The 17,788-nt window shown below is 53.0% G+C and overlaps 2 protein-coding genes across 2 annotated transcripts in view; both read left to right on the top strand.

The window, feature by feature from the left end:
• LOC127912331 (neurotrophin-7-like) overlaps positions 1-16,685 on the top strand; it is a 104,231-nt gene extending 87,546 nt beyond the window's left edge. Inside the window, exon 2 of the mRNA XM_052481250.1 lies at positions 13,401-16,685. Within this exon, the coding sequence (XP_052337210.1) occupies positions 13,412-14,455 (1,044 nt within the window). The 5' untranslated portion in view covers positions 13,401-13,411 and the 3' untranslated portion in view covers positions 14,456-16,685. The remainder of the gene's footprint in view (positions 1-13,400) is intronic.
• The window catches only part of LOC127912332 (neurotrophin-7-like), a 121,538-nt gene that overhangs the window by 87,546 nt on the left and 16,204 nt on the right, over positions 1-17,788 (top strand).

Below are 17,788 nucleotides of genomic sequence, written 5' to 3'. Positions count from 1 at the left end.
GTAGACCTCCACACTACAGCCAGTTCAGGGAGACCTCCACACTACAGCCAGTTCAGGTAGACCTCCACACTACAGCCAGTTCAGGTAGACCTCCACAATACAGCCAGTTCAGGTAGACCTCCACACTACAGCCAGTTCCCGGAGACCTGTTCAGGTAGACCTCCACACTACAGCCAGTTCAGGGTGACCTGTTCAGGAGACCTCCACACTACAGCCAGTTCAGGGAGACCTCCACACTACAGCCAGTTCAGGGTGACCTGTTCAGGAGACCTCCACACTACAGCCAGTTCAGGAGACCTCCACACTACAGCCAGTTCAGGGAGACCTGTTCAGGGAGACCTCCACACTACACTACAGCCAGTTCAGGTAGACCTGTTCAGGTAGACCTGTTCAGGAGACCTCCACACTACAGCCAGTTCAGGGAGACCTGTTCAGGGAGACCTCCACACTACAGCCAGTTCAGGGAGACCTGTTCAGGAGACCTCCACACTACAGCCAGTTCAGGGAGACCTCCACACTACAGCCAGTTCAGGTAGACCTCCACACTACAGCCAGTTCAGGTAGACCTCCACACTACAGCCAGTTCAGGGAGACCTCCACACTACAGCCAGTTCAGGTAGACCTCCACACTACAGCCAGTTCAGGTAGACCTCCACACTACAGCCAGTTCAGGTAGACCTCCACACTACAGCCAGTTCAGGGAGACCTGTTCAGGAGACCTCCACACTACAGCCAGTTCAGGAGACCTCCACACTACAGCCAGTTCAGGTAGACCTCCACACTACAGCCAGTTCAGGGAGACCTCCACACGACAGCCAGTTCAGGTAGACCTCCACACTACAGCCAGTTCAGGTAGACCTCCACACTACAGCCAGTTCAGGGAGACCTCCACACTACAGCCAGTTCAGGAAGACCTCCACACTACAGCCAGTTCAGGTAGACCTCCACACTACAGCCAGTTCAGGTAGACCTCCACACTACAGCCAGTTCAGGTAGACCTCCACACTACAGCCAGTTCCCGGAGACCTGTTCAGGTAGACCTCCACACTACAGCCAGTTCAGGGTGACCTGTTCAGGGAGACCTTCACACTACAGCCAGTTCAGGGAGACCTCCACACTACAGCCAGTTCAGGGTGACCTGTTCAGGGAGACCTCCACACTACAGCCAGTTCAGGGAGACCTCCACACTACAGCCAGTTCAGGGAGACCTGTTCAGGGAGACCTCCACACTACACTACAGCCAGTTCAGGTAGACCTGTTCAGGTAGACCTGTTCAGGGAGACCTCCACACTACAGCCAGTTCAGGGAGACCTGTTCAGGGAGACCTCCACACTACAGCCAGTTCAGGGAGACCTGTTCAGGGAGACCTCCACACTACAGCCAGTTCAGGGAGACCTCCACACTACAGCCAGTTCAGGGAGACCTGTTCAGGGAGACCTCCACACTACAGCCAGTTCAGGGAGACCTGTTCAGGGAGACCTCCACACTACACTACAGCCAGTTCAGGGAGACCTGTTCAGGGAGACCTCCACACTACAGCCAGTTCAGGGAGACCTGTTCAGGGAGACCTCCACACTGCAGCCAGTTCAGGGAGACCTGTTCAGGGAGACCTCCACACTACAGTCAGTTCAGGGAGACCTGTTCAGGGAGACCTCCACACTACAGCCAGTTCAGGGAGACCTGTTCAGGGAGACCTCCACACTACAGCCAGTTCAGGGAGACCTCCACACTACAGCCAGTTCAGGGAAACCTGTTCAGGGAGACCTCCACACTGCAGCCAGTTCAGGGAGACCTCCACACTACAGCCAGTTCAGGGAGACCTGTTCAGGGAGACCTCCACACTGCAGCCAGTTCAGGGAGACCTCCACACTGCAGCCAGTTCAGGGAGACCTGTTCAGGGAGACCTCCACACTACAGCCAGTTCAGGGAGACCTCCACACTACAGCCAGTTCAGGGAGACCTCCACACTACAGCCAGTTCAGGGAGACCTCCACACTACAGCCAGTTCAGGTAGCCTCCACACTACAGCCAGTTCAGGGAGACCTCCACACTACAGCCAGTTCAGGTAGACCTCCACACTACAGCCAGTTCAGGTAGACCTCCACACTACAGCCAGTTCAGGGAGACCTGTTCAGGGAGACCTCCACACTACAGCCAGTTCAGGGAGACCTCCACACTACAGCCAGTTCAGGTAGACCTCCACACTACAGCCAGTTCAGGTAGACCTCCACACTACAGCCAGTTCAGGGAGACCTGTTCAGGGAGACCTCCACACTACAGCCAGTTCAGGGAGACCTCCACACTACAGCCAGTTCAGGTAGACCTCCACACTACTACCAGTTCAAGGAGACCTGTTCAGGGAGACCTCCACACTACAGCCAGTTCAGGGAGACCTCCACACTACAGCCAGTTCAGGTAGACCTCCACACTACAGCCAGTTCAGGTAGACGTCCACACTACAGCCAGTTCAGGGAGACCTGTTCAGTGAGACCTCCACACTACAGCCAGTTCAGGGAGACCTCCACACTACAGCCAGTTCAGGTAGACCTCCACACTACAGCCAGTTCAGGTAGACCTCCACACTACAGCCAGTTCAGGGAGACCTGTTCAGGGAGACCTCCACACTACAGCCAGTTCAGGGAGACCTCCACACTACAGCCAGTTCAGGTAGACCTCCACACTACAGCCAGTTCAGGGAGACCTCCACACGACAGCCAGTTCAGGTAGACCTGTTCAGGGAGACCTGCACACTACAGCCAGTTCAGGGAGACCTCCACACTACAGCCAGTTCAGGGAGACCTCCACACTACAGCCAGTTCAGGTAGACCTCCACACTACAGCCAGTTCAGGGAGACATCCACACGACAGCCAGTTCAGGTAGACCTGTTCAGGGAGACCTGCACACTACAGCCAGTTCAGGGAGACCTCCACACTACAGCCAGTTCAGGTAGACCTCCACACTACAGCCAGTTCAGGGAGACCTGTTCAGGTAGACCTCCACACTACAGCCAGTTCAGGGTGACCTGTTCAGGTAGACCTCCACACTACAGCCAGTTCAGGGTGACCTGTTCAGGGAGACCTCCACACTACAGCCAGTTCAGGGAGACCTCCACACTACAGCCAGTTCAGGGTGACCTCCACACTACAGCCAGTTCAGGTAGACCTCCACACTACAGCCAGTTCAGGGAGACCTGTTCAGGGAGACCTCCACACTACAGCCAGTTCAGGGAGACCTCCACACGACAGCCAGTTCAGGTAGACCTGTTCAGGGAGACCTGCACACTACAGCCAGTTCAGGTAGACCTCCACACTACAGTCAGTTCAGGTAGACCTCCACACTACAGCCAGTTCAGGGAGACCTCCACACTACAGCCAGTTCAGGTAGACCTCCACACTACAGCCGGTTCAGGTAGACCTCCACACTACAGCCGGTTCAGGTAGACCTCCACACTACAGCCAGTTCAGGTAGACCTCCACACTACAGCCAGTTCCCGGAGACCTGTTCAGCTAGACCTCCACACTACAGCCAGTTCAGGGTGACCTGTTCAGGGAGACCTCCACACTACAGCCAGTTCAGGGAGACCTCCACACTACAGCCAGGTCAGGGTGACCTGTTCAGGGAGACCTCCACACTACAGCCAGTTCAGGGAGACCTCCACACTACAGCCAGTTCAGGGAGACCTGTTCAGGGAGACCTCCACACTACACTACAGCCAGTTCAGGTAGACCTGTTCATGTAGACCTGTTCAGGGAGACCTCCACACTACAGCCAGTTCAGGGAGACCTGTTCAGGGAGACCTCCACACTACAGTCAGTTCAGGGAGACCTGTTCAGGGAGACCTCCACACTACAGCCAGTTCAGGGAGACCTGTTCAGGGAGACCTCCACACTACAGCCAGTTCAGGGAGACCTCCACACTACAGCCAGTTCAGGGAGACCTGTTCAGGGAGACCTCCACACTGCAGCCAGTTCAGGGAGACCTCCACACTACAGCCAGTTCAGGGAGACCTGTTCAGGGAGACCTCCACACTGCAGCCAGTTCAGGGAGACCTCCACACTGCAGCCAGTTCAGGGAGACCTGTTCAGGGAGACCTCCACACTACAGCCAGTTCAGGGAGACCTCCACACTACAGCCAGTTCAGGGAGACCTCCACACTACAGCCAGTTCAGGGAGACCTGTTCAGGGAGACCTCCACACTGCAGCCAGTTCAGGGAGACCTCCACACTACAGCCAGTTCAGGGAGACCTGTTCAGGGAGACCTCCACACTACAGCCAGTTCAGGGAGACCTGTTCAGGGAGACCTCCACACTAAAGCCAGTTCAGGGAGACCTGTTCAGGGAGACCTGTTCAGGGAGACCTGTTCAGGGAGACCTCCACACTACAGTCAGTTCAGGTAGACCTGTTCAGGAGACCTCCACACTACAGCCAGTTCAGGTAGACCTGTTCAGGTAGACCTCCACACTACAGTCAGTTCAGGGAGACCTGTTCAGTGAGACCTCCACACTGCAGCCAGTTCAGGGAGACCTGTTCAGGGAGACCTCCACACTACAGCCAGTTCAGGGAGACCTGTTCAGGGAGACCTCCACACTACAGCCAGTTCAGGGAGACCTCCACACTACAGCCAGTTCAGGGTGACCTCCACACTACAGCCAGTTCAGGTAGACCTCCACACTACAGCCAGTTCAGGGAGACCTGTTCAGGAGACCTCCACACTACAGCCAGTTCAGGAGACCTCCACACGACAGCCAGTTCAGGTAGACCTGTTCAGGGAGACCTGCACACTACAGCCAGTTCAGGTAGACCTCCACACTACAGTCAGTTCAGGTAGACCTCCACACTACAGCCAGTTCAGGGAGACCTCCACACTACAGCCAGTTCAGGTAGACCTCCACACTACAGCCGGTTCAGGTAGACCTCCACACTACAGCCAGTTCAGGTAGACCTCCACACTACAGCCAGTTCCCGGAGACCTGTTCAGCTAGACCTCCACACTACAGCCAGTTCAGGGTGACCTGTTCAGGGAGACCTCCACACTACAGCCAGTTCAGGGAGACCTCCACACTACAGCCAGGTCAGGGTGACCTGTTCAGGGAGACCTCCACACTACAGCCAGTTCAGGGAGACCTCCACACTACAGCCAGTTCAGGGAGACCTGTTCAGGAGACCTCCACACTACACTACAGCCAGTTCAGGTAGACCTGTTCAGGTAGACCTGTTCAGGGAGACCTCCACACTACAGCCAGTTCAGGGAGACCTGTTCAGGGAGACCTCCACACTACAGCCAGTTCAGGGAGACCTCCACACTACACTACAGCAAGTTCAGGGAGACCTGTTCAGGGAGACCTCCACACTACAGCCAGTTCAGGGAGACCTGTTCAGGGAGACCTCCACACTGCAGCCAGTTCAGGGAGACCTGTTCAGGGAGACCTCCACACTACAGCCAGTTCAGGGAGACCTGTTCAGGGAGACCTCCACACTACAGCCAGTTCAGGGAGACCTGTTCAGGGAGACCTCCACACTACAGCCAGTTCAGGGAGACCTCCACACTACAGCCAGTTCAGGGAAACCTGTTCAGGGAGACCTCCACACTGCAGCCAGTTCAGGGAGACCTCCACACTACAGCCAGTTCAGGGAGACCTGTTCAGGAGACCTCCACACTGCAGCCAGTTCAGGGAGACCTCCACACTGCAGCCAGTTCAGGGAGACCTGTTCAGGGAGACCTCCACACTACAGCCAGTTCAGGGAGACCTCCACACTACAGCCAGTTCAGGGAGACCTCCACACTACAGCCAGTTCAGGGAGACCTGTTCAGGGAGACCTCCACACTGCAGCCAGTTCAGGGAGACCTCCACACTACAGCCAGTTCAGGGAGACCTGTTCAGGGAGACCTCCACACTACAGCCAGTTCAGGGAGACCTGTTCAGGGAGACCTCCACACTAAAGCCAGTTCAGGGAGACCTGTTCAGGGAGACCTGTTCAGGGAGACCTGTTCAGGGAGACCTCCACACTACAGTCAGTTCAGGTAGACCTGTTCAGGGAGACCTCCACACTACAGCCAGTTCAGGTAGACCTGTTCAGGTAGACCTGTTCAGGTAGACCTCCACACTACAGTCAGTTCAGGGAGACCTGTTCAGTGAGACCTCCACACTGCAGTCAGTTCAGGGAGACCTGTTCAGGGAGACCTCCACACTACAGCCAGTTCAGGGAGACCTGTTCAGGGAGACCTCCACACTACAGCCAGTTCAGGGAGACCTCCACACTACAGCCAGTTCAGGGAAACCTGTTCAGGGAGACCTCCACACTGCAGCCAGTTCAGGGAGACCTCCACACTACAGCCAGTTCAGGGAGACCTGTTCAGGGAGACCTCCACACTGCAGCCAGTTCAGGGAGACCTCCACACTACAGCCAGTTCAGGGAGACCTGTTCATTGAGACCTCCACACTACAGCCAGTTCAGGGAGACCTGTTCAGGGAGACCTCCACACTAAAGCCAGTTCAGGGAGACCTGTTCAGGGAGACCTGTTCAGGGAGACCTGTTCAGGGAGACCTCCACACTACAGTCAGTTCAGGTAGACCTGTTCAGGGAGACCTCCACACTACAGCCAGTTCAGGTAGACCTGTTCAGGTAGACCTGTTCAGGTAGACCTCCACACTACAGTCAGTTCAGGGAGACCTGTTCAGTGAGACCTCCACACTGCAGCCAGTTCAGGGAGACCTGTTCAGGGAGACCTCCACACTACAGCCAGTTCAGGGAGACCTGTTCAGGGAGACCTCCACACTACAGCCAGTTCAGGGAGACCTGTTCAGGGAGACCTGTTCAGGGTGACCTGTTCAGGGAGACCTCCACACTAAAGCCAGTTCAGGGAGACCTGTTCAGGGAGACCTGTTCAGGTAGACCTGTTCAGGTAGACCTCCACACTACAGTCAGTTCAGGGAGACCTGTTCAGGTAGACCTGTTCAGGGAGACCTCCACACTACAGCCAGTTCAGGGAGACCTGTTCAGGGAGACCTCCACACTACAGCCAGTTCAGGGAAACCTGTTCAGGGAGACCTCCACACTGCAGCCAGTTCAGGGAGACCTCCACACTACAGCCAGTTCAGGGAGACCTGTTCAGGGAGACCTCCACACTGCAGCCAGTTCAGGAGACCTCCACACTGCAGCCAGTTCAGGAGACCTGTTCAGGGAGACCTCCACACTACAGCCAGTTCAGGAGACCTCCACACTACAGCCAGTTCAGGGAGACCTCCACACTACAGCCAGTTCAGGGAGACCTGTTCAGGGAGACCTCCACACTGCAGCCAGTTCAGGGAGACCTCCACACTACAGCCAGTTCAGGGAGACCTGTTCAGGGAGACCTCCACACTACAGCCAGTTCAGGGAGACCTGTTCAGGGAGACCTCCACACTAAAGCCAGTTCAGGGAGACCTGTTCAGGAGACCTCCACACTACAGTCAGTTCAGGTAGACCTGTTCAGGGAGACCTCCACACTACAGCCAGTTCAGGTAGACCTGTTCAGGTAGACCTGTTCAGGTAGACCTCCACACTACAGTCAGTTCAGGGAGACCTGTTCAGTGAGACCTCCACACTGCAGTCAGTTCAGGGAGACCTGTTCAGTGAGACCTCCACACTGCAGCCAGTTCAGGGAGACCTGTTCAGGGAGACCTCCACACTACAGCCAGTTCAGGGAGACCTGTTCAGGGAGACCTCCACACTACAGCCAGTTCAGGGAGACCTGTTCAGGGAGACCTGTTCAGGGTGACCTGTTCAGGGAGACCTCCACACTAAAGCCAGTTCAGGGAGACCTGTTCAGGGAGACCTGTTCAGGGAGACCTGTTCAGGTAGACCTGTTCAGGGAGACCTCCCCACTACAGCCAGTTCAGGTAGACCTGTTCAGGTAGACCTTTTCAGGTAGACCTCCACACTACAGTCAGTTCAGGGAGACCTGTTCAGGGAGACTTCCACACTACAGCCAGTTCAGGGAGACCTACACTGTATAGATCCATGTTATTTTCTACTTCCTGTATAGAGCCATGTTATCTTCTACTTCCTGTATAGAGCCATGTTATTTTCTACTTCCTGTATAGAGCCATGTTATTTTCTACTTCCTGTATAGAGCCATGTTATTTTCTACTTCCTGTATAGAGCCATGTTATTTTCTACTTCCTGTATAGAGCCATGTTATTTTCTACTTCCTGTATAGAGCCATGTAATTGTCTCCTCCCTGTATGTATTAACAGGCAAGGTGTTCTCACTATTTGCCGTTCTCACTATGTCAGAAATGTATAGACATAAAAGTACACACGTGCCTGTATTTGTGGATGCGTCCATTGAGGGTGTGAGAGGGTGTGAGATGGTGTGAGAACTGTGAGAGGGTGTGAGAGGGTGTGAGAGGGTGTGAGAGGGTGTGAGAACTGTGAGAGGGTGTGAGAGGGTGTGAGAGGGTGTGAGAGGGTGTAAGAGGGTGTGAGAGGGTGTGAGAGGGTGTGAGAACTGTGAGAGGGTGTGAGAGGGTGTGAGAGGGTGTAAGAGGGTGTGAGAGGGTGTGAGAACTGTGAGAGGGTGTGAGAGGGTGTGAGAGGGTGTGAGAAGGTGTGAGAACTGTGAGAGGGTGTGAGAGGGTGTGAGAGGGTGTGAGAACTGTGAGAGGGTGTGAGAACTGTGAGAGGGTGTGAGAGGGTGTGAGAGGGTGTAAGAGGGTGTGAGAACTGTGAGAGGGTGTGAGAGGGTGTGAGAGGGTGTGAGAGGGTGTGAGAGGGTGTGAGAACTGTGAGAGGGTGTGAGAGGGTGTGAGAGGGTGTGAGAGGGTGTGAGAGGGTGTGAGAGGGTGTGATAGGGTGTGAGAACTGTGAGAGGGTGTGAGAGGGTGTGAGAACTGTGAGAGAGTATGAGAACTGTGAGAGGGTGTGAGAGGGTGTGAGAGGGTGTAAGAGGGTGTGAGAGGGTGTGAGAGGGTGTGAGAACTGTGAGAGGGTGTGAGAGGGTGTGAGAGGGTGTAAGAGGGTGTGAGAGGGTGTGAGAACTGTGAGAGGGTGTGAGAGGGTGTGAGAGGGTGTGAGAAGGTGTGAGAACTGTGAGAGGGTGTGAGAGGGTGTGAGAACTGTGAGAGGGTGTGAGAACTGTGAGAGGGTGTGAGAGGGTGTGAGAGGGTGTAAGAGGGTGTAAGAGGGTGTGAGAACTGTGAGAGGGTGTGAGAGGGTGTGAGAGGGTGTGAGAACTGTGAGAGGGTGTGAGAGGGTGTGAGAACTGTGAGAGGGTGTGAGAGGGTGTGAGAACTGTGAGAGGGTGTGAGAGGGTGTGAGAGGGTGTGAGAGGGTGTGAGAAGGTGTGAGAACTGTGAGAGGGTGTGAGAGGGTGTGAGAAGGTGTGAGAACTGTGAGAGGGTGTGAGAGGGTGTGAGAGGGTGTGAGAGTGTGTGAGAGTGTGTGAGAGGGTGTGAGAGTGTGTGAGAGTGTGTGAGAGGGTGTGAGAGTGTGTGAGAGTGTGTGAGAACTGTGAGAGGATGTGAGAGTGTGTGTGAGTGTGTGAGAGGGTGTGAGAGTGTGTGAGAGTGTGTGAGAGTGTGTGAGAATGTGTGAGAGTGTGTGAGAGGGTGTGAGAGTGTGTGAGAGTGTGTGTGAGTGTGTGAGAGGATGTGAGAGTGTGTGTGTGTGTGAGTGTGTGAGAGGGTGTGAGAGTGTGTGAGAGTGTGTGAGAGTGTGTGAGAACTGTGAGAGGATGTGAGAGTGTGTGTGAGTGTGTGAGAGTTTTTCTGTCGTTATTGTTGACAGAACGTGTCTTATTGTTGACAGAATGTGTGTTGTTGTTGACAGGGTCTGTTGTTATGTTGACAGGTCGTGTGTTGTTGTTGACAGGGTGTGTTGTTGTTGACAGGGAATGTTGTTGTTGACAGGTTTTGTGTTGCTATTGTTTACAGGATGTGTGTTGTTGACAGGGTGTGTTGTTGACAGGACGTGTGTTGTTATGTTGACAGGTCGTGTGTTGTTGTTGACAGGGAATGTTGTTGTTGACAGGTTTTGTGTTGCTATTGTTTACAGGATGTGTGTTGTTGACAGGGTGTGTTGTTGTTGACAGGACGTGTGTTGTTGTTGACAGGGTATGTTGTTGTTGACAGGACGTGTGTTGTTGTTGACAGGACGTGTGTTGTTGTTGACAGGACATGTGTTGTTGTTGACAGGACGTGTGTTGTTGTTGACAGGACGTGTGTTGTTGTTGAAAGGACATGTGTTGTTGTTGACAGGACGTGTGTTGTTGTTGACAGGACGTGTGTTGTTGTTGACAGGACGTGTGTTGTTGTTGACAGGACGTGTGTTGTTGTTGACAGGGCGAGTGTTGTTGTTGACAGGACGTGTGTTGTTGTTGACAGGACGTGTGTTGTTGTTGACAGGACGTGTGTTGTTATTGTTGACAGGACGTGTGTTGTTGTTGACAGGGTGTGTTGTTGTTGACAGGGAATGTTGTTGTTGACAGGTTTTGTGTTGCTATTGTTTACAGGATGTGTGTTGTTGACAGGACGTGTGTTGTTGTTGACAGGACGTGTGTTGTTGTTGACAGGACGTGTGTTGTTGTTGAAATGACGTGTGTTGTTGTTAACATGACGTGTGTTGTTGTTGACAGGTCTTGTGTTGCTATTGTTTACAGGATGTGTGTTGTTGAAAGGACATGTGTTGTTGTTGACAGAACATGTGTTGTTGTTGACAGGGTGTGTTGTTGTTGACAGGGTGTGTTGTTGTTGACAGGGTATGTTGTTGTTGACAGGTCTTGTGTTGCTATTGTTTACAGGATGTGTGTTGTTGACAGGACATGTGTTGTTGACAGGACGTGTGTTGTTGTTGACAGGACGTGTGTTGTTGTTGAAATGACGTGTGTTGTTGTTGACAGAACATGTGTTGTTGTTGACAGGGTGTGTTGTTGTTGACAGGGTGTGTTGTTGTTGACAGGGTATGTTGTTGTTGACAGGTCTTGTGTTGCTATTGTTGACAGGGTATGTTGTTGTTGACAGGACGTGTGTTGTTGTTGACAGGACGTGTGTTGTTGTTGACAGGGTATGTTGTTGTTGACAGGACGTGTGTTGTTGTTGACAGGACGTGTGTTGTTGTTGACAGGGTATGTTGTTGTTGACAGGACGTGTGTTGTTGTTGACAGGGTATGTTGTTGTTGACAGGACGTGTGTTGTTGTTGACAGGACGTGTGTTGTTGTTGACAGGACGTGTGTTGTTGTTGACAGGACGTGTGTTGTTGTTGACAGGACGTGTGTTGTTGTTGACATGACGTGTGTTGTTGTTGACAGGACGTGTGTTGTTGTTGACAGGACGTGTGTTGTTGTTGACATGGTGTGTTGTTGTTGACAGGGTGTGTTGTTGTTGACAGGGTATGTTGTTGTTGACAGGGTATGTTGTTGTTGACAGGGTATGTTGTTGTTGACAGGGTATGTTGTTGTTGACAGGTCTTGTGTTGTTGTTGACAGGTCTTGTGTTGTTGTTGACAGGTCTTGTGTTGTTGTTGACAGGTCTTGTGTTGTTGTTGACAGGGTATGTTGTTGTTGACAGGGTATGTTGTTGTTGTTGACAGGTCTTGTGTTGTTGTTGACAGGTCTTGTGTTGTTGTTGACAGGTCTTGTGTTGTTGTTGACAGGGTATGTTGTTGTTGACAGGGTATGTTGTTGTTGACAGGGTATGTTGTTGTTGACAGGGTATGTTGTTGTTGACAGGACGTGTGTTGTTGTTGACAGGGTATGTTGTTGTTGACAGGACGTGTGTTGTTGTTGACAGGGTATGTTGTTGTTGACAGGACGTGTGTTGTTGTTGACAGGGTATGTTGTTGACAGGACGTGTGTTGTTGTTGACAGGGTATGTTGTTGTTGACAGGGTATGTTGTTGTTGACAGGACGTGTGTTGTTGTTGACAGGACGTGTGTTGTTGTTGACAGGACGTGTGTTGTTGACATGACGTGTGTTGTTGTTGACAGGACGTGTGTTGTTGTTGACAGGACGTGTGTTGTTGTTGACAGGACATGTGTGTTGTTGTTGACATGACGTGTGTTGTTGTTGACAGGACGTGTGTTGTTGTTGACAGGGTATGTGTTGTTGTTGACAGGACGTGTGTTGTTGTTGACAGGACGTGTGTTGTTGACAGGGTATGTGTTGTTGTTGACAGGACATGTGTTGTTGTTGACAGGGTGTGTTGTTGTTGACAGGACGTGTGTTGTTGTTGACAGGACGTGTGTTGTTGACAGGGTATGTGTTGTTGTTGACAGGACGTGTGTTGTTGTTGACAGGACGTGTGTTGTTGTTGACAGGACGTGTGTTGTTGTTGACAGGGCGTGTGTTGTTGTTGACAGGACGTGTGTTGTTGTTGACAGGGCGTGTGTTGTTGTTGACAGGGCGTGTGTTGTTGTTGACAGGGCGTGTGTTGTTGTTGACAGGGCGTGTGTTGTTGTTGACAGGGCGTGTGTTGTTGTTGACAGGACGTGTGTTGTTGTTGACAGGACGTGTGTTGTTGTTGACAAGACGTGTGTTGTTGTTGACAGGACGTGTGTTGTTGTTGACAGGACGTGTGTTGTTGTTGACAGGGCGTGTGTTGTTGTTGACAGGACGTGTGTTGTTGTTGACAGGACGTGTGTTGTTGTTGACAGGACGTGTGTTGTTGTTGACAGGACGTGTGTTGTTGTTGACAGGACGTGTGTTGTTGACAGGACGTGTGTTGTTGACAGGACGTGTGTTGTTGTTGACAGGACGTGTGTTGTTGTTGACAGGACGTGTGTTGTTGTTGACAGGACGTGTGTTGTTGTTGACAGGACGTGTGTTGTTGTTGACAGGACGTGTGTTGTTGTTGACAGGACGTGTGTTGTTGTTGACAGGACGTGTGTTGTTGTTGACAGGACGTGTGTTGTTGTTGACAGGGTATGTGTTGTTGTTGACAGGACGTGTGTTGTTGTTGACATGACGTGTGTTGTTGTTGACAGGACGTGTGTTGTTGTTGACAGGACGTGTGTTGTTGTTGACAGGACGTGTGTTGTTGTTGACAGGACGTGTGTTGTTGTTGACAGGACGTGTGTTGTTGTTGACAGGACGTGTGTTGTTGTTGACAGGACGTGTGTTGTTGTTGACAGGACGTGTGTTGTTGTTGACAGGACGTGTGTTGTTGTTGACAGGACATGTGTTGTTGTTGACAGGGTATGTTGTTGTTGACAGGATGTGTGTTGTTGTTGACAGGACGTGTGTTGTTGTTGACAGGACGTGTGTTGTTGTTGACAGGACGTGTGTTGTTGTTGACAGGACGTGTGTTGTTGTTGACAGGACGTGTGTTGTTGTTGACAGGACGTGTGTTGTTGTTGACAGGACGTGTGTTGTTGTTGACAGGACGTGTGTTGTTGTTGACAGGACGTGTGTTGTTGTTGACAGGACGTGTGCCCATGAGGTCGTTGCTGTTGGTGCTCCTGCTCATTGGCATCCAGGCTGTACTGAACATGGAAGGGGCCCTGGGCCCGGTGGCTGCCAACCACAGTGCAGAACACCACACAGCAGCCAACCACAGAGCAGAACAGCACACAGCAGCCAATGGCAGAGCAGAACAGCACACAGCAGCCAATGGCAGAGCAGAACAGCACACAGCAGCCAATGGCAGAGCAGAACAGCACACAGCAGCCAATGGCAGAGCAGAACACCACACAGCAGCCAATGGCAGAGCAGAACAGCACACAGCAGCCAATGGCAGAGCAGAACTACAGAGGATGGCCCGCCTGTCAGTGTCACCTCAGCAGGAGCAGCCAGCAGCAGACAGGGATACTCAGCAGAGACCCAGCCGGACCAGACAGGCCCACAGACCAGCCTCTCTACCCCAGGACAGGAGTTCTTCCCTGGGCCACTCTGAGACAGACTCCTCCTCTTCCCCCTCCATCCCTGAGGTGGACCCCAAACTGTTCAGCAAGCGGAAGTACCGCACCTCATCACGCGTCGTCTTCAGCGACGTACCCCCCTCTCACCACACCCTGGGGGGGGAGACAGGGGATGAGGAGGAAGGGGTGATGGGTGGGGGAGTGAGGGTGAGGCGGAAGGCGGGGGGGCAGCCCATGCACAGGGGGGAGTACTCCGTGTGCGACAGCATCAGCGTGTGGTTGGGGAACCTGACCAAGGCCACAGACATCGCCGGCAACGAGGTGGAGGTTCTGCCAGAGGTGAAGATAGACAACGTCCGCAAGAGACAGTTCTTCTACGAGACCACCTGCCGCGTGGCCACACCCCCGGGGGGCGGAGCTGGGGCTAGGGGAGGGGCCAGTGGAGGCATTTCTAAAGCAGGGTGCCGCGGCATCGACAGCCGTCACTGGAACTCGTACTGCACCAACACGCACACGTACGTGCGCGCGCTCACCAAGTCCAAGGAGCAGACGGCGTGGAGACTGATACGCATCAACGCAGCGTGTGTGTGTGTCCTCAGCCGCAAGTCCTGGAGGCACTGACCTCTCACCCCTAGGACTATGGACCCATATATATACACACACACACGCACACGCACACACACACACACACACACGCACGCACGCACGCACGCACACACAAACAAACAAACACCGATTGCACAGTCAGAAAACAACCTTGAAACAGCCACTACGGATGTATTGTAGTGTTAGACTCCACTCCCACACTCAGACACACTCCCACACTCAGACACACTCCCACACACAGACACACTCCCACACTCAGACACACTCCCACACACAGACACACTCCCACACACAGACACACTCCCACACACACAGACACACTCCCACACTCAGACACACTCCCACACACAGACACACTCCCACACACACAGACACACTCCCACACACAGACACACTCCCACACACAGACACACTCCCACACACAGACACACTCCCACACACAGACACACTCCCACACACAGACACACTCCCACACTCAGACACACTCCCACACTCAGACACGCTCCCACACACAGACACGCTCCCACACACAGACACGCTCCCACACACAGACACGCTCCCACACACAGACACGCTCCCACACACAGACACACTCCCACACACAGACACACTCCCACACACAGACACACTCCCACACACAGACACACTCCCACACACAGACACACTCCCACACACAGACACACTCCCACACACACTCCCACACACAGACACACTCCCACACACAGACACACTCCCACACTCAGACACACTCCCACACTCAGACACACTCCCACACTCAGACACACTCCCACACTCAGACACACTCCCACACACAGACACACTCCCACACACAGACACACTCCCACACTCAGACACACTCCCACACTCAGACACACTCCCACACACAGACACACTCCCACACACAGACACGCTCCCACACACAGACACACTCCCACACACAGACACACTCACAGACACACTCACCTGTATCCGACCAGCCCCTTCCCCTCTCCCTACCTCAGTCAGATTTCTGGTTCTTCTAACTTATGAGGACTGCATGTCATATTTATAGTTTATACAGTGGAATATATATTAAATAAGTGTATATATACAGTGCCTTCGGTAACTACTCAGACCCCATGACTTTTCAACATTTTCTTACGTCACAACCTTATTCGAAAATTATTCAAATAAAATAAATTGCTCATCTAACAACACACAATACCCCATAATGACAAAGAGAAAACAGGTTTGTAAACATTTTTGCAAATGTATTAAAATTCACAACAGAAATACCTTATTTACATAAGTATTCATACCCTTTGATATGAGACTCGAAATGGAACCACCAAGACTCTTCCTAGAGCTGGCCGCCCGGCCAAACTAAGCAATCAGGAGAGAAGGGCCTTGGTCAGGGAGGTCACCAAGAACCCAATGTTCACTCTGACAGAGCTCTAGAGTTCCACATGTGGAGATGGGAGAACCTTCCAGAAGGACAACCATCTCTGCAGCACTCCACCAATCAGGCCTTTATGGAAGAGTGGCCAGATGGAAACGGCTCCTCAGTAAAAGGCACATGACAGCATGCGTTAAGTTTGCCAAAAGGCACCTAAAGACTGTCAGACCATAAGAAACAAGATTCTCTGGTCTGATGAAAACAAGATTGAACTCTTTGGCCTGAATACCAAGCATCACATCTGGAGGAAACCTGGCACCATCCCTACTGTGAAGCATGGTGGTGGCAGCATCATGCTGTGGGGATGTTTTTCAGCAGCAGGGACTGGGAGACTAGTCAGGATCAAGGGAAAGATGAACAGAGCAAAGTACAGAGAGATCCTTGATGAAAACCTGCTCCAGCGCGCTCAGGACCTCAGACTGGGGCGAAGGTTCACCTTCCAACAGGACAACGACCCTAAGCACAAGTAAAGGGTCTGAAAACTTACTTAAATGTGATTTATTTTTATTTCATTTTTTAAATATAAATTAGCAACAATTTCTAAAAAATGATTTTCTCTTTGTCATTACGGGGTATTGTGTGTAGATTGATGAGGGGGAAAACTATTTAATACATTTTAGTGTGAGGCTGTAAAGTAACAACATGTGGAAAAAGTCAAGGGGTCTGAATACCATTCGAAGGCTGTACATCATGAATTCACCTTTTTGTTGTTGTTGATGATGATGCTGTTATTTATTAAACACTTCAGTACATGCCTGTCTCCTGCCTCCTGTCTCCTGCCTCCTGCCTCCTGTCTCCTGTCTCCTGCCTCCTGTCTCCTGCCTCCTGCCTCCTGTCTCCTGTCTCCTGTCTTTTCTCTCCTGTCTCCTGCCTCCTGCCTCCTGCCTCCTGTCTCCTGTCTCCTGCCTCCTGTCTCCTGCCTCCTGTCTCCTGTCTCCTGCCTCCTGTCTCCTGTCTCCTGTCTTTTCTCTCCTGTCTCCGGCCTCCTGCCTCCTGTCTCCTGTCTCCTGCCTGCCTCCTGCCTCCTGCCTCCTGCCTCCTGTCTCCTGCCTCCTGCCTCCTGCCTCCTGTCTCCTGCCTCCTGTCTCCTGCCTCCTGTCTCCTGTCTCCTGCCTCCTGCCTCCTGCCTCCTGCCTCCTGTCTCCTGCCTCCTGTCTCCTGCCTCCTGCCTCCTGCCTCCTGTCTCCTGCCTCCTGCCTCCTGTCTCCTGCCTCCTGTCTCCTGCCTCCTGCCTCCTGTCTCCTGCCTCCTGTCTCCTGCCTCCTGTCTCCTGTCTCCTGCCTCCTGTCTCCTGCCTCCTGCCTCCTGCCTCCTGTCTCCTGCCTCCTGCCTCCTGCCTCCTGCCTCCTGCCTCCTGCCTCCTGTCTCCTGCCTCCTGCCTCCTGTCTCCTGCCTCCTGTCTCCTGCCTCCTGCCTCCTGTCTCCTGCCTCCTGTCTCCTGTCTCCTGTCTCCTGCCTCCTGCCTCCTGTCTCCTGTCTCCTGTCTCCTGTCTCCTGTCTCCTCCTCCTGTCTCCTGTCTCCTGCCTCCTGCCTCCTGTCTCCTGTCTCCTGTCTCCTGTCTCCTGCCTCCTGTCTCCTGCCTCCTGTCTCCTGTCTCCTGTCTCCTGTCTCCTGTCTCCTGCCTCCTGCCTCCTGCCTCCTGTCTCCTGTCTCCTGTCTCCTGTCTCCTGTCTCCTGTCTCCTGCCTCCTGCCTCCTGTCTCCTGCCTCCTGTCTCCTGTCTCCTGTCTCCTGCCTCCTGTCTCCTGTCTCCTGCCTCCTGTCTCCTGCCTCCTGTCTCCTGCCTCCTGTCTCCTGCCTCCTGTCTCCTGTCTCCTGTCTCCTGTCTCCTGCCTCCTGTCTCCTGTCTCCTGTCTCCTGCCTCCTGTCTCCTGTCTCCTGCCTCCTGCCTCCTGTCTCCTGTCTCCTGCCTC

This window comes from Oncorhynchus keta, chromosome 27 (assembly GCF_023373465.1).
Source record: "Oncorhynchus keta strain PuntledgeMale-10-30-2019 chromosome 27, Oket_V2, whole genome shotgun sequence".
Classification (NCBI taxonomy): domain Eukaryota; kingdom Metazoa; phylum Chordata; class Actinopteri; order Salmoniformes; family Salmonidae; genus Oncorhynchus; species Oncorhynchus keta.
This window is presented reverse-complemented; position numbering and strand designations above follow the sequence as displayed.